At 35.8% G+C, this 16,500-nt stretch overlaps 1 protein-coding gene across 1 annotated transcript; it reads left to right on the forward strand.

The window, feature by feature from the left end:
- The first annotated feature begins 9,389 nt into the window (after window positions 1-9,389).
- Window positions 9,390-14,630, forward strand: LOC104216818 (mitogen-activated protein kinase kinase kinase 3-like). Its single transcript, XM_009766950.2, has 11 exons — window positions 9,390-9,910; window positions 10,654-10,971; window positions 11,116-11,203; window positions 11,404-11,466; window positions 11,628-11,788; window positions 11,886-11,961; window positions 12,384-12,443; window positions 12,522-12,629; window positions 12,735-12,971; window positions 13,859-13,962; window positions 14,075-14,630. Exons 1-11 carry the CDS (start codon window positions 9,549-9,551, stop codon window positions 14,337-14,339), a joined length of 1,842 nt encoding a protein of 613 aa, XP_009765252.1. The 5' UTR covers window positions 9,390-9,548; the 3' UTR covers window positions 14,340-14,630.
- The last annotated feature ends 1,870 nt before the right edge of the window (window positions 14,631-16,500 follow it).

The following is a 16,500-nucleotide window of genomic DNA, read 5'->3' on the forward strand; positions in this document are numbered from 1 at the left end:
ACCGATAATCCAAACCGTTAAGAGTAAATAACCGCCCAATCCGCCCGATAAGCAGCCCTAGCTATCACCAAAATAGTGTACCACTTCCGAATCTCAAGACTTAGATCGCTGACTATATTTTTTTAATAGATGAATAGTGTCCTAAGGTGGAAGAAATTACTGCAATTACTTGATTTGTTTTGTGGAAAATGTTGACTGTTGGGAGTATCTTTGGTCCCAATATTCTGGAGAGAAGAGGGGAGAGAGGAGCGAAAAAAAGAAAAGAGTGTATAACTAAATCCCTTGATTGAAGGTACTAATAATAGATTTGGAGCCTTTTAAGGTGGAATGTATATAATTTCTAAGTAATCCTTGTTTTAGGGGGGGGGGGTAATATACAAAATTAGAATAATTTTGATAAAATAAGTTTCAAATACTGTATAGGAAAGAAAAAATCCCTTTTTAAAATAGACAGTTTTGGGCTAGCCCAAGTTAATCCATAAAAAATCATCAGCCCAAATAGACCTATGATGATGTCCAACTTTGACCCATGAAAATGCTCAATCTTAGAGTTCTACCTTGACCCATGTACTGGAAAATATTTTCTAATTTTCTCATATTTGTTGGTTTAAATATTTAAAAAATATTTTCTTTAGGAATTCATTTTTCTTCAGTTGGAGGAAAATATTTTCCCTATCAAGAGACGGGAAAATATTTTCCAAAACTCTTTTTCAACCTTTCAAAACTAACTGTTGTTGACAAAAATAATCATCAAACATGAAAAAAATCTGAAAATAAAGAAGAAACACATTATCACAATAGAGAAAATAATAAATAAAATTTATATCAATAAAATAAAGGAAAGATACTGAACTATTTTTAGGTATCATAATAAAATAAAATAAAATAAAATAAAATAGAGAACTCATTTTATTGAAATGAAAGAAAATACTTTTTCTACAACATGAGAAAGAAAATATTCTTTTTATTGAAATAAAAGAAAATACTTTTTCAACAACAGGAAAAGAAATTACTCATTTTGTGGGGAAAAAAAACTTTTTCTATATCTTAAAAAAGAGTATTCTTTTTGTTGAAACAAAAAAAAATTACTTTTTCTATAACATGAAAAGAAAGTACTTTTTTTGTGAAAAAGAAAATACTTTTTCTATGTCATGAAAAGAAAATACTTATTTTATTGAAAGGAAAGAAAATACTTTTTCAAATCATAAAAAGAAAATATTCATTTTGTTGAAATTATTAGGCAGAATACTTTATCTGCAACATTAAAAGAAAGTACTATGAATAATATTTTTATTTAGGAATGGGATGGGGGTTCAGGGTTGGGATGGTGTGTGAGAAGTTCTAATTTTACTACTTTTTAATTATTCTGATCTTTAGTGGTATTATAAGATGAAAAATTATCAAATAAAATTCTAAATCCAAATTGAGGAAAGAAATCACTTGGTATTAATTGACATTTATTCCAAAACATAAGATAATTTTTATGTATGCTTCTTTAAAAGTTGAGAGTATTGCAATCCATGTTCGAAGATTTCTCGATGGTTACTACCACGGTTCGAGGAGTATATTTCCTACTGACGTGAGGAACATATGGCGTATAGTGATTTTCTCCAAGATGAGATCAAATGGAAGGTTCTTGGCTAATTGAGTATGTAGTTGCTTGTGACTTGGAGTGGATTATGAGGTTCTCGTATTTTTCATATGATGGCATGATATATGCGATGTGTTGGGTGGGATTCAGATTTGCATGAGCAAGGTCACAGTTCAGTTTTGAAGGGGAAGTCATAAAATTCTTAGGCAGCATGGACAGTTTCAGATGACTATGTGAATAATATCACTACTTGTTATTGCCAGAGAAGCTGCACATTTCATAAGGCGCGTTGTATTTTGACTTGCAGATGCTTCATTGGTGTTGCAGTACCCGCCTAGTTGATCGACTACTAATATTCGGATTTTGCTATGTGGCAAGGGAGAACTATAGAAGTATTTCCTCATGGGATGATCGTGTGTGAGAGATGTGTTAGACGTTCGGGCAACAAAATTGGGATCGGATATGGTGATTCGTGTGTTCTATGAAATTGGAGACTAGGAGTTCTCAGAAGTAGATTATTTCGTGGTTGTGGGCTGTGAAGATGTGGCCAAAGCTAGCCAGATGATAGTATGCTTTATGGTTCAGTCGTTGTGGACTTTCGGAGGGTTATGTATTTATTTGTGGGTGACCAAAGTTGATTTGGGGTCTATTGGTAGGCCTAACGAGGATGTGTGTTCTACACCAGGTCGTATTGGTTGACTCTGTACTGTTGTTGTTGAGGGATGTGCCATTCGATTAGAGTTGAACTTATTCGTGTTCTGAGATGCTCTATGAGTCACCCTTCTCTGCTACGCGGGATTGTGATTCGTTGGTTATACACACACATGGTGCGGTTCTATTTGGGCCTTATGGCGGAATTTGAGCGAGATGTGTATTAGGGTATGGAATGATTGATTGCACATTGATTCTGTTCATTCTGGACTACGGTATTGAGTTATTTGCTTCTCAGTGGTTATGGTCATGCAATATTGGTACTATACATCAAATTGCGCGCGACTGTTGATTTTGAGCATTGTGGCTTGAGATATTTCATGAGGACCAGTGTTTGTATGGGGTCACACATTGCAGCGAAGTTATGTTGGGATATGATCATTTGTGTTAAATTCGTATGTCTTGATTCTACGGTGTGTGATGGGTTCTTAGCACTGCGTTGTGGTGGTACTTGTTGAGCTTGCGGGACAGCTCTCTTATTGGAGTCATTTTCTATGTTTGAGTACGTTTGAATTGTTACGTATTGGTGCACGGATTGCACGGTTTGTGGCTCTGGGTAGTATTGGTGTGGCATGTCAGTAGAGTAGCTTATATTTGATAAGATGAGGTCGTCGAACCTAGAATGGGTGCTATCAGATTTGATTGCGGTAGATTGGAAAGGATAATGTCGCTAATCGGCTTAGAAATAGGCTATAATTCTTGTCGAATGAGAGGGAGCTCCATGACTTGTTGATATGATGAATGGTTGTGAGTTTGTGTGTGCTTATTTCGTCATCTGCAGTATATAAAGGATTTAAAACGAGGTTTTGTTTGACATGAGGTTTATTACTGGTATTGGGTGATTTTGAGCAGCTACTGTGATCGAAAATCTTGCTATGGGTATTTGAGCTATGTGGTATAATCGATGATTGTGTCTTGGGTTATGGTTATGGCTTGATGCAGCTTATTCAGACTTATACAGTGTGTAGATGCGAGATTCAGGTCTTATAGAAAATTCTGGATGTTGGAAATTAGGTTCTAAGTTTGTGGGCTAAGATTGAATTAAGGATCTTCAATTAGGTTGTGTTGTCAGGCTTATATAGATTGGGGTGACATGGGATCACCTCCGGGTATGTGCATGGTAAGGTTATGCGGCGGTTTGGTGGCTTTGGGAACAACTCTTGGCATGTTCGAGGACAAACGTATGTTTAAACAAGGGAGGATGTAACGATCCGATTGGTCGTTTTGAGCATTTGCACTTTGATCGTTAGTTTGCGAGCATGAGTAGCTCCGTATGATGTATTATGACTTATGTGAATCGTCGATTTTGGTTTTCAGGTTATTCGAAATTGATTTGGAAGAATGAATTTCATTATTGAAGCTTTAAGTAAAAATAGTTGACTAAGTTTGACTTTTTTTATGAATTTGACCCCGGAACGAAGTTTTGACGGTTCCAATAGGTCCGGATGATGATTTTGAACTTGGGCATATGCCCGGATTTGCATTTGGATATTTCTAGAAGGTTTCGGCACAAACTTGCGAAAATTAAAAATTTGAAGGTTTGGAAAGTTCACAAGTTTGACCGAGAGTTGACTTTATAGATATCGGGTCCGGATTGTGATTCCGGGAATTGTTATAGTTTCGTTATGTCATTTGGGACTCGTGTGCAAACTTTGGGTTCATTCCAGATTGATTTGCTATGTTTCAGCACGAGTTATGAAAGTTGAAAAGTTCAAGTTCGTTAAGTTCGATTTGAGGTACGATTTGTTGTTTCGGTATTGTTATGCATGATTTGAGGCCTCGAGTAGGTCCATGTTATGTTATTGGACTTGTTGGTACATTTGGACGTGGTCTCGAGAGGCCCGGGTGGGTTTCAGATAAGGCTCAGATCATTTTCATTCTAGGTTGGATTGCTGAGGAGCTGCTGATTTTGGTGTTCTCGCACATGCGGCTGGTTTCGCGCAAATGCGATGGTCGCAGAAGTGACGAAGGAGTCGCAAAGGCGAGATAAGAGCTGGTGAGGTGGATCACAAAAGCGGAATGGCGGGCACAACTGCGCGTCTGCAGAAGCGTTATTCTTAGCTGCAGAAGCAGATTGTGAGCAGAAGCGGGGAGATATTTCCGCAGGGGCGATAGGCCGGGCCTTCAATGACTTCTCGCAGGTGTGAGTTGTTTGCCGCAGAAGCGGTGGTCGCAAAATGCGATGATTTGTCCGCAAATGCATAAAGTGCTGGGCAGAAGCGGTTAAATCGAGGTTTTTGGTTCTTTTATCATATTTTGAGATGTGGGACTCGGATTGAGGAGATTTTTGAAGCAATTTTTATCACAAAGATTAGGGTAAATATTCTACACTTGGTTTTGATCTTATTTCATGAATCTATCTTCATTTTTTGGCAATTGATTGATGAATTTTAAAGAGAAATTGGGGGGTTTTAGCCTAAAGTTTCATAAAGTGAATTTTTGAGTTTTGAACAACGATTTAGGATCGGATTTGAGTGAAACTAGTATGGTTGGACTCGTAGTTGAATGGGTTGCCAGATTTTATAAATTTTATCGGGTTTCGAGGCGCAGGCCCGGGTGTGACTTTTGGCCGGTTTTGGATTTTTTCTAAGGATTCAACATTTATCATTTGGAATTATTTATGTGGGCTTTATTTGATGTATTTGAGTTGTTTTTGGTTAGTTTTGAGTCATTCGGAGGTCGGAACTCGCGGGATGGCATTTTTGGAGCATCACTTGGCTTGCTCGGTATTAGAATTGGCTTATTCGAGGTAACACTTCTAAACTTGATGTTGAGGGTATGAAACCCCAATTTCGTGTTATGTGGTCGATGTTAAGGTGATGCACATACTAGGTGACGGGCGTGTGGGCGTGCACCATGTGGATTGTAACTCCGTTATTTCTGTGGTACTGTGTAGTTACCTGATCTTACCTGTAATCATGATATTGCTGCGTACTTGAGCTATTGAGCTCTGATCCATGTTAGAAATCATATATAGGCTACATGTTTATCCTATTGGGACTCATCGAGGTCATTTCTGTTGTTGAGTTATCTTCTTTCATTGGATTACATACTTAGTCATATGCATTCATATACATATAATATCTCAGTCTCTGTTACCATTTATTGACACATCATATCATCATTTTGGGCTAGTTCCATGGCATTGTGATCCCGAGAGACTTGAGAGATTGTTGACTGAGTGAGGCCGAGGGGCTGAGTGTGAGTGATATTATGGGATCGGGTTGCATGCCGCAGCATGTTCTATTAATTATATTATGGGATCGGGATGCACGCCACTGCAGGTTATATTGATTTGTGTCGTGATTGACTTGATATAGCGCTTGGGTTGAAGGAGCCCCTCCGGAGTCTGTACACACCCCTAGTGAGCACGGTTGATTATATTGAGGGAATCTTCCTTGGATATGGATCTTGTCCGAAACATTTATATACCTGGGGATGGATCTTCCCCACGGGCTGGAATTGGCCCTACTCAGTTCTGAGTAACTGATGGTCAGTTAATGTATATATTCCGGGATGAATCTTCCCTGAGCCGGATTGGCCATATACAGTACTGAGTGGTTGAGCATGATGAATGAAAAGTGTAAGACAGTGAGATTGAGTAATCTGAGAGTGTGAGTACATGAGTTCATCACTGAGGTACATGGCATTGACATGCATATATGACATATATGCATAGAGATGCATTTATTCCTCATAACATACGGTATCACGTCATTCATGACTTTTCACACATATGACGTACATGCATAGAGATGTATTTATTCCTCATGTTGTACAGTATCACGTCATTCATGACCTCTCACACATATTGACAGATGTGCATAGTGATATATGTTACACTGCCTACCTGGAAAGAAACATGGAATATCTTATTTATTGTTGAAAGGATTTTTGGGAAAAATTACTGTTTTCAAACTTTCTCATATTTTTGACGATTTCGGTAAAGGATTTGGATTTTCACTGATATACTTGAAAAGCGGAATTATTTTTCGGGAAACTATGAATAAGCTGTTCATCTTGAAATTACTTCTTTCATTACTTGCTTTACGTTGTTATGAAGTGTTGTTGGATATTGGTGTTGGGCCTGACCTTTGTTCTAGCTCGTCACTACTTTCAACTTAAGGTTAGGTTTGTTAGTTATTAAGTACATGAGGTCGGTTGTACTCATACTACACTTCTGCACCTTGCGTGTAGATATTAGCTGTTGACGTTGCTGAGATCGACGGGAGTTGGATTTGAAGACGTACCTGCATTCTGGTCGTAGCTGCCTCTTATTCATGGTAGCCTTAGATTCATAACAATCTGTTTATGTACATTTCGAACAGATGATATATTTATTTCATACCAGCTTTGTAAACTCTAATATGAGAAGCTCATGATTTGGCTACCAGTTCTTGGGGAATGTATAAGATTCAGATGTTTCTTTCATTTAATTGTCTCATTAAGTTCATTAAAATTGAATAATTGTTAATTGGCTTGCCTAGCGGGTTAGAGTTAGGTGTTATCACGACTAATTGAATTTTGGATCGTGACAACTAGTAATAGGAGTAAAAAGTGATTAATTACCAATAATACACGCATTGTACGGATGGGGCTAAATATATATAGAGATATGGCTCATTTAGCCACTTTTTATAATTTTTGAAAAATACTATTGTTGTAAAGTTTTAAATTATAAGATAATGACTATTTTTCTAGGCCGAAAAGCGACTATTTGAAAGTTTTTCCTGCTAAATATACGAGTTTCTAATCTAGTCATCATTACTTCCTCGTTTAAAGAAGAATAAGACGTTTGAAATAGAAAATCAATTATTTTCAATCTAAAATAGGTATTAATTCTAAGTGGTTATAAACCGATAGTTGTTGTTGTTACCAATTGTTATTTCTGTTTTTTTTTTTCTTTTTTCTTTTTTTCCATTGAGCCGGGTTCTATCAAAAATATGCTATCTACCTTCACAAAATAGGGGTAAGATTTGCGTATACTCTACCTCGAATCCTCACTATGTGAGATTATACTGGATTTGTTGTTGTTATTGTTATAAAGGAGATTACTCCCTTCATTGTTAATTATTTTTAACAATTTCTCTTCTGTTTTTAGTGTGTTTGGTTTGACATAAATCATTTACTCACAAAACATATTTTCCAAAAAGAAATATTTTCTATTGTCGGGCTATTTCAAATTGTCAGAAATACCTCAATTCAAAATAAAATATATAATTTTCCTCACTATCTTATTTTCTTTTTTGAATATCCAGATTCTTATTTCGCATCACTTCCTTCATTTGTTTTGATCTTCTATACTAAAAATATCAAATCATTATTCTCATAATTTTTCTTACATCTCATGGAGTACGTTATTAGTACACACACATATATATAATATCGACTTTATTCATAACTAAAAAATGAAAATGATGCAATAAACACTTTTTGTTTCACTTTGAAAGAAATATATTTCTCTCCTATCACACGCACCCACATTTGTGACATTGACATTGAGTCATCAGTGATGAGTCAAGTGTATTTCCAGAAAGCCGTCATTAAAACACAAAATAAATTAAAATTTAAAAAAGAAAAAAAGATTCCACGTCATCCACTCGGTTTAATCCAACCACTGACTGCCGTCCCCAAATTCCTGAGCTGTGTCTCACTGTAGCAGCTTTGCTTTTCTATTGGACTTGGGACCACACGTGCCTACCCTCTTCTCTTTCTATTTTGCTCCCTAATTTAGCATCATCTTTCACTTTGCATCTCAATAGTTTAATATTGAAGCACTTTGATCCAACTAATTTGAATTCATGTCAGGTAAGTTTACCAAGAAAAGAAAAATACTTTTTTTTGTTTACATGTCTTAAACTCGAAATCAATAATCAAGGATAGAGCAATATTAACCATTATATCAAACCCCTCGGTGGTTCATAGTCCCCATTTCCTTATATCATGTGATCATTTCAGAGGTATAAAGTAATAGTTCAGTCGTAAAAATGAATTTATCTCTCTTTGATTGATCATGTAAATTTAAAATATATATGGATAAAATGAATAAGTAACATTCATGATTGTAATTAGTAGCGGCAATGAAGAATTGATATGATTATCACAAATGTCATAATAGTAGTTGACCATGCACTTGAATCGCGATTTTAGTATTTTGTACTTTTATCTTTATTTTGCTAAATAATTAAAGTCAGATTACATGATAGTAGTATCTACTTTATTGGTAAACAATTTATTCGTTAGATTTAATCACACTATAATTTGGCGTGGCCAAATTACCACGTGAATACACATGTGTTTGTGTTGCTTACATGTTCCAAACATGATTGATCATTCTTTGATTCCGTATACGATTTCATATAGCTACAATTAATTTGCAGTATCTCAAAAGTACTTGTAATACAAAAAAGAAAATCAGTCGTGATTAGTATGATTTTGATAGAATACATGATCAAGTTAATTTTCTGAATTTTGAGAAATAACCTACCATAATTCAGAATACAACTGCAAAATTTTCAACTAAGAAATACTTTAAGGAATAACTTCCTCACTTAACAAATAGGTCATATTAAAGACAAAAGACCAAAATGTTCCTAATTTGCTATTGTATATTAAATATTACTATCTTTTATATCATATGAAAATTACGTTAAAAGTTAAAAATTATATTATATGTCAGAATTAAAAAATCCTTGTTATATAAGCAACAATAACATATTCAATATTATCTCACGTGGTGAGGTCTGGGAATGCAAAAATTACGTAATGGACGCAAAAATTACAAAACTCTAGTTTTATCTCATCATTACTATACTAGACTAAGAAGCATTTCCTCGAGCAAAATACTACGTAGTTCTAACATAACATCTATAGACTTGGTAGGCAAGCAAAGAAAAGAAGCCACAAACAAAATCATACTCACTAAAGAACAAAGTGAATTAGTACAAAAATGGCAAATACAACAAACATTAGGGTGCAAAAACGAAAAACACGTTACTACAACCAACTTGGCAGGCCCTCTCCACTTCCTCTATTCTCTATCTATCTACCTTCCTATTTCCTTCTAAAAGTTTTCTTCGTCAGCTACAACAACAATACATCCCCCCTTTCACATAAAAAAAAATCTTGAAAATCCAAATTAATTCTCTATCTCTCTATTTCTCTTTACTATAGCAGCATACCAAGAAATACACTACAAGATTTCACTCTTCCTTGACTCTGTTGATTAGCTCAGAACAAAAAAAAAATGCCTGCTTGGTGGGGAAAAAAATCCACCAAAAACAAAGAAACACAATCTAAAGAAAAAGAAAGAGATAAGTATGTTAAACCAAGGAGTTTTGATGAGGTACTATGTAGAAATTCACCTAGAAATAGTAAAGATTTAAACTTTGGTGGTTCTGGTTGTGGGTTTTCTGGTTCTGGATTTTCTGGGTTTGATTCAGGTTCATCTTTAGATAAAGCTCATCCTTTACCTAGACCTTCAGTGGGAAATGATCAAGGGGTTGTTTTGGGATGTGGGTCAGTTTCAGTTTCAAGCACTAGCTCATCTGGATCATCTGATGGGCCTGTTAATACTACTGATCAAGCCCAATTTGATACTTTATTCAGGTTTGTATTTACTTTGATTTCTTGATCAAAAGTTATTTCCTTTGTAGTTTTGGTGTTTTTGTTTGTTTTGAGATGACGAGTCCTTGTTATGGTTACAGTTTGTTGGGTTGACTTTAGATTGACTTTTTTGATTGTTGGGTAGTTATCAAAATTGGATCCTTTGTTGATTGGATTTGGTTTGTGTTCAGCAAATTGAATGTGTATTTATTAGCTAGAGAGATTATATTGTTGCAGCTATTGTACCTGGAAAAAAGGTGCTTTGGTGTGTTAAAGATTGTAATTTTTTTTTTTGTAATCAATTAAAGGAGCTTTAGTACATATTTCAATTCGTTTATATTTTTGTATGTTTGGTTCTCCAGGTGGCTCTTTGGTGGATTTTGCATATTGAATCAAACATCTGATTAACGAGTCTGCCAATTATCTACCCTCTTTTTGTTTTTTCTTTCTCTCACATTTTAGTTTACCTCAAATGCTAAAGCTGAAGGATTTATATTATTTCTTTGAATATGTGCTTGTTAGTATGGTTCCGTGTGCTCTAGTTCACTTACTGATTTTTCAGGAGGCTTAATTAGGAAAGTCAGAGCAAAATCTTTATACGTGGTATAATTGCACGGTACATAGTGTTACCTTTTTTTTTAATTAAGGAATGGATGAGATGCATGAAGAAGTTACAAGTAGTTCTTTTCAATTCCATTGGTCCGTTGTACTAGTCTAACTGTGGGAACACTTGTGTTTGTTGCCAGAGGAAATGGAGATAATAGGTTGAGCCCACTGTCGCGAAGCCCAGTTCGTTCTAGAGGGACAACTACCACGTCGTCACCTTTACATCCTCGGTTTTCGAGTATTAATCTGGACTCTCCAACGGGCAAATTGGATAATGATGTGAGGAGTGAATGTCATCAGCTGCCACTTCCACCTGGTTCCCCACCCAGCCCTTCTGCTTTGCCAAACCCAAGACCCTGTGGTGTCGCTGAAGGCTCAACAGTTAATATGTCAAAATGGAAGAAAGGCAGACTCCTGGGAAGAGGCACATTTGGGCATGTCTATCTTGGTTTCAACAGGTTGTCAGCCTTCCAGTTTTTCTTTTTTAAATTTTTTTTAATCATATGGATTTCGTATAGGTCATCTTATGCTCATTTTGAATTGGTGTTATCTAAGGTCGCGTGACTAGTAGTGCACTAACTGGTTCTTTTCGGTATGAACAGGGAGAATGGACAAATGTGCGCAATAAAAGAAGTCAGGGTGGTTTCAGACGATCAGACATCGAAAGAGTGTCTTAAGCAATTGAACCAGGTCTCTTTTATTTTATTTTATCATTAATTTACTTTTGATAAGTGACTAGGTCTCTTTTATTTACTGTTTCAGTATATATCTGTTCATAATTTGAATATCCTCTCCTTTCAAAGTCCATGATAAACTTTAATCTTTTGTCATTTAATATCTCCCTTTTCCATTTTGCATTTGATACCTGACTGAACTTATCTTATGTACAGGAAATCATTTTACTCAGTAACTTGACACATCCAAATATTGTTCGATACTATGGAAGTGAACTGGTATGACGTATAATTATGTTATTGTTGTTCTGTTATTTACACAACCTAGGGAAATATGCTGATCATATTAATTTGTTCTTCTCTAACCTAGTTGCGCGGTGGAACAGAAGTATGATTTCCCCATTTAGTTTTTAACTGTCATCTTTTTAATTATTCCTCAGGATGAAGAAACTCTATCAGTTTACTTGGAATACGTTTCCGGTGGTTCTATACATAAATTGTTGCAGGAATATGGCGCTTTCAGAGAGCCAGTTATACAAAACTACACAAGACAGATCCTTTCTGGCCTTTCCTTTTTACACGCTAGGAATACGGTTCACAGGTGTGTGTGTGTGTGTCTTTATTGATTCAAGTAGTGGTGAGTCAGCTATTTATTTCTGCGGACATTGCTAGATTTAAATGGCAATTGTTCTTTTCAGGGACATAAAAGGAGCAAATATACTAGTAGATCCTAATGGTGAAATAAAGCTTGCTGATTTTGGCATGGCAAAACATGTAAGTAGCAGTGCGTAATCGCAAAAGCTATTTTTTAACCACTTTTAATTGAAAGGTATCATAAAACTGATTCCAAAACTTTGCCTCTGATTTTATTTGCACACAACAAGAAGGGGAATCTGATTGACTGTTTTGTAGGCTATACTTGCCAATGACATGGAAAAAGTTTTAGTCATTTTACTTTTTGTCGTGAATTCTGTTTTAGTTATTCAAACGAATTTAGCCCTTCTTATAGAAACAGCAGATGTGGTAGCCTAGCAAAAGATAATTTTTTTTGTTTCTATTTTTGTTTTTTGTATTTATTTTTTTAGTTTTGTCTTAAAAAAATTGATGCTACTAAATGAAAACTATATGAATTCTTTAGGAAAGTTTCTTTTCAAGCAATTTGTCCATGCATTAATAGTTATATTACCTTGGAGCAGATAACTTCGTGTTCCTCGGTGCTCTCTTTCAAAGGGAGTCCTTATTGGATGGCTCCTGAGGTATGCCTACCTACCTTTTTCTGCTTACCCTTTGTCCAATATTTTAAGCAAAGACTTATCTGATATTTCTCATATCAGGTGGTGATGAATACAAGTGGCTATGGCCTTCCGGTGGATATTTGGAGTTTGGGATGTACAATTCTTGAAATGGCAAGTTCAAAGCCACCTTGGAGCCAGTATGAAGGGGTAAGATAATGGAATATTTGATAAATGGATTACCATGTTTATCACTTTTGAGGCCAGTTTCAGAGAACTCAAATCTAAGTGTCTTTGCTGCCTTCTATGGAACAGGTCGCTGCCATATTTAAAATTGGAAACAGCAAAGACTTCCCTGAAATTCCAGATCACCTTTCGAATGATGCAAAAAAATTCATAAAGTTATGCTTGCAGCGGGAGCCGTCTGCACGACCTACGGCTTCTCAACTACTAAAGCACCCTTTTGTGAAAAACCAAAGTACAGCAAAAGTTGCTCATGTTGGTGTAACCAAGGAAGCATATCCTCGTTCCTTTGATGGAAGCCGGACACCGGTAAAGATTTTGATATTTTTCATTTGTCTAAAGGCAGTTAACTCTTTTTTCCTTCTTTGACAAAACTATAATGAATTCTCTTTGGCAAATTACAATTACGCTCTGAACCAACTAGAAGAACACTGAGTGAGAAATTTATGTAAACTTTGAGGAAGGAACTTAAAGAGAACAAGAGATAGAGAAGAAGTGCGGTGTAAGTTATGCTTTGTAAGAGAGATGTGGCACTTTCTTCCACTTGTCTATCTTTTGAAACCTACAATTCTTATTAAGAACCACAGAATCTGATTGGTGATTTTATACCCTACCCAATGCTGGTAGGACATTTTCCGTACCAGTTTGCAGCTTATTTAACCACTTGCTGACCCCTAATAGCGGCAACCAAATATTCTCACAAGTTATAGCCGCAGTTCACCAAGTAGCAGTTCACTGAGCAACATTTTGTAAGAGACTTTGCTAAGATAATTGAATCACACTCCCAATAAAGAAACAGCTCTCAAAAATGCTATACAAAACAGCACGTGGTTTTGTTTACTTGACTTGAACGACATGGAGAAACACAAAGACGTGCAAATTAACTGATCAAACGACAGTACCCCTCCCAATCTTGGAGAGATATAATCAAATCCAAATCAATAGAAGTTATTAAAAACTACTATAAAAATATCGGGAATTGAACTGTAGATAGTTTTGGACATCAAAAGATATCCGGATATTCTTTAGCAGCAATACTTGTGGTAGTTCATCTATCTATGTTATAACACCAAGAATGACTCGGACTGTCTTGGGAAATAGAATTTTTGAAACTGATCCTATATGCTTTTCATTTGCATTTAGGTAGTATGGTATCTAGCCCACTAAAGTTCTCTATTCAATTTGCTTTCCTACAGCCAGTGTTGGATCTGCAATCCGGTGGAAGGAATATTTCTCCCTCTAAAGGAAACTATGCCAGCCATCCAGTGATCACCATCTCTAGACCATTGAGCTGCCCAAGGTAATAACAGCAGTTTGCAAAAAATACCTTAATTTATTTATCTACTTTTAGTCTATTTCTGCTCTTGCCGGAAGACACGTATATACCACTGTTCTTTTCTTGATATCTACAGGGAAATTGTAAAAACCATAACATCTTTACCGGTATCCCCAACTTCTAGCCCATTAAGACAGTACGAACCTGCGCGTAGGAGCTGTTATCTTTCTCCGCCCCACCCAGCTTATGGAATCGGGGGACAGAGTGGATACGATGCGAATGATTACTCAATGTTTCAAACCAGGCCCACCACAAGAAGCACACTGGAACCATGGCTTGAAATCCCTCAATTTAAAGCTCAAACACCGTCTAGATCACCAAAAACAAGACCAATTCTTTAGTACCAAGTGATCTATGAGGTGAAAGATTTTTTCCGCATTGCACCAATGGAAGAATTGCAGAAACTATGTGCCCAATCTTATATTGGGAACTCGGGAGAATGGTAGTTCTAAGCGATCCTTTTCTATTTGATGGGTGCATCAGCAAGAGCTATTTGGGGCGACTAGGGAGCGGTTGCAGGATGGAGGTATTGCATTTTCTTGAATATACAATCTGTAAAATGTTCTTCATGTCTCAATGTAAATGCAAGATGACCACTTTATTGAATCTAAATTATCTCTTCTAAAAGATCACCATGAGACCAGTTTCTCTTTTAGTAGACTTAGCTATGAATATTTGTGAAGAGATGGATACCAGGCATTTCTTGCATTGTGTGTTGGACTTTAGGGAACCGAACAATAACTACATCTCAGTCCTAAACAAGCCGGGGTCGGCTATATGAATCCTCACTTCTTCATTAAAACTCAACTCAACATACCAAATAAGATATCCGACCTGCCGGATCTTAGGGAACTGAAGGAAGAGAAAAATGTTGACCAGGGGAAATAATGGGGAAAAGACTTTTACGCGGCGGAGCAAACTCTTCCATGGTGTTGCATTTTCTCCGACGGACCTTCATCTCCCGGTCTATCATACTATTTTGGCATGTGAAGAAAGTGAGTAACAATGAAGAATTGTTAATCTTGTTTGGAGTCATGCACAAAAAGGAGTTGTTTTTTAGAAGAAAATTTGCTTGCTCAGAAAAAGTAAAATGTTAGGGTTTTTTTTTGCTGGTATTTGGTTGGTTAGGGACAGGCATGTATTTGGGCTGCAACCTTTTCTTCTTTCTTTCAAATCTAGAGGTATCTACCAGTGGAAAAATTCCCCTTTTTTTCCCAGCAATAGTCACGAAATCAAGATTTTTTTGCACCCAGTGTAGGAGAAATTGGATCTCCATATTGTATAGCTTTTTCCTTTGATTTTCTTGTTTCTAAATGGGAGCAAACTGTAGAGAAAGTGCCTCAAACATCATTGTTCTGGTTCTAACCAGAAGCAACAACAGGTTCACAAATGCTACACTAAACTTTAGTGGTTAAGAATTCATAACTCGAATCATGACATTGCAACAAATTTTTGTTTTTTGTTTTTGTTTTGCCAATTGTTCGATTGAGCTTCTGATACAATTTAGGGAGAACTATACCCTAAAAGCTAGCTATTGAGGTGAGAGAGTCCAATGCTATATAAACTTTACATTAGTACATTGCAATATCGATGTAAGACGAGTATCATACTTTGCGATGGACCATAACAGCTTCTTTTAATCTCCTCATTACTTATGCTAAAAATAAAATGAAAGCAGCAGCAATGTGAAGGGGACAAAAGAGCAGGTCAAGTTTCTCCTCCCTTTTCAGGAAAGATTTGTTTCAAAAACTAGTTCTTCCCAGTAAAATACAAAACACCCGCTCTCTCTCTCTAGTTCCATCTTCAAATGACTTTTTCTTTTCAATTTCATTCCTAAATTTCAAAATTATTTCTAGATGAACCATGGATGTACTCGGAATACAGAATTCAATAAGAGTCCCACAAATTTAACCATTTTAAACTTAAACGTAAGTTATACAAACATCTTTTTTATTTAATAAAATAAGAGGTAGACTCAAACCAAGATCTTCATATACACTAAAATCAGTCTCTTTTAAGATAATAAAATGCAATACCTAAAGTCTTCAGCATCTCCTGGTCACACAGCAATTATTATTTGTCTTTTTAATAGATTGAGATTTTAGTTTTATCCGTAAATTGATGAATTATATACATGCATGTGTGTGTGGATAAAAATTATTGATTAATTATAATACAAAAAAATATTAAAATGTAAGAAATCAATTTTTGTTCCAAGTTTAAGAGGATCGAGAGCATTCACACGCCCATCGGTGACTACTACCTTGTCGAGACTATGATCAATCAAAGCAGATTATGCTATTTATCAATAGATTTAAAAAATAATATACTCATCTCATATTTCGTTCATTTTCGTCACAAAAATATAGCCGTCATAATAAGAAGCAAATGAAAACATCATAAAAGAAAAGAGATTATCAATGATAAGAAGAACATGGGCCACCTTTGCCTTTCTGTCTTACTAATTATTGCTATTTTTTTCATATAATAATAGTACCCTTT

The sequence above is a fragment of the Nicotiana sylvestris genome, chromosome 5 (assembly GCF_000393655.2).
Source record: "Nicotiana sylvestris chromosome 5, ASM39365v2, whole genome shotgun sequence".
NCBI classification, from domain to species: Eukaryota; Viridiplantae; Streptophyta; class Magnoliopsida; order Solanales; family Solanaceae; genus Nicotiana; species Nicotiana sylvestris.

Coding starts and splice junctions, on each gene's coding strand:
- LOC104216818 (XM_009766950.2), top strand. CDS start 9,549: ATGCCTGCTTGGTGGGGAAAAAAATCCACCAAAAACAAAGAAACACAA. Junction 9,911..10,653: donor CAATTTGATACTTTATTCAG/GTTTGTATTTAC, acceptor GTTTGTTGCCAG/AGGAAATGGAGATAATAGGT. Junction 10,972..11,115: donor GTCTATCTTGGTTTCAACAG/GTTGTCAGCCTT, acceptor CGGTATGAACAG/GGAGAATGGACAAATGTGCG.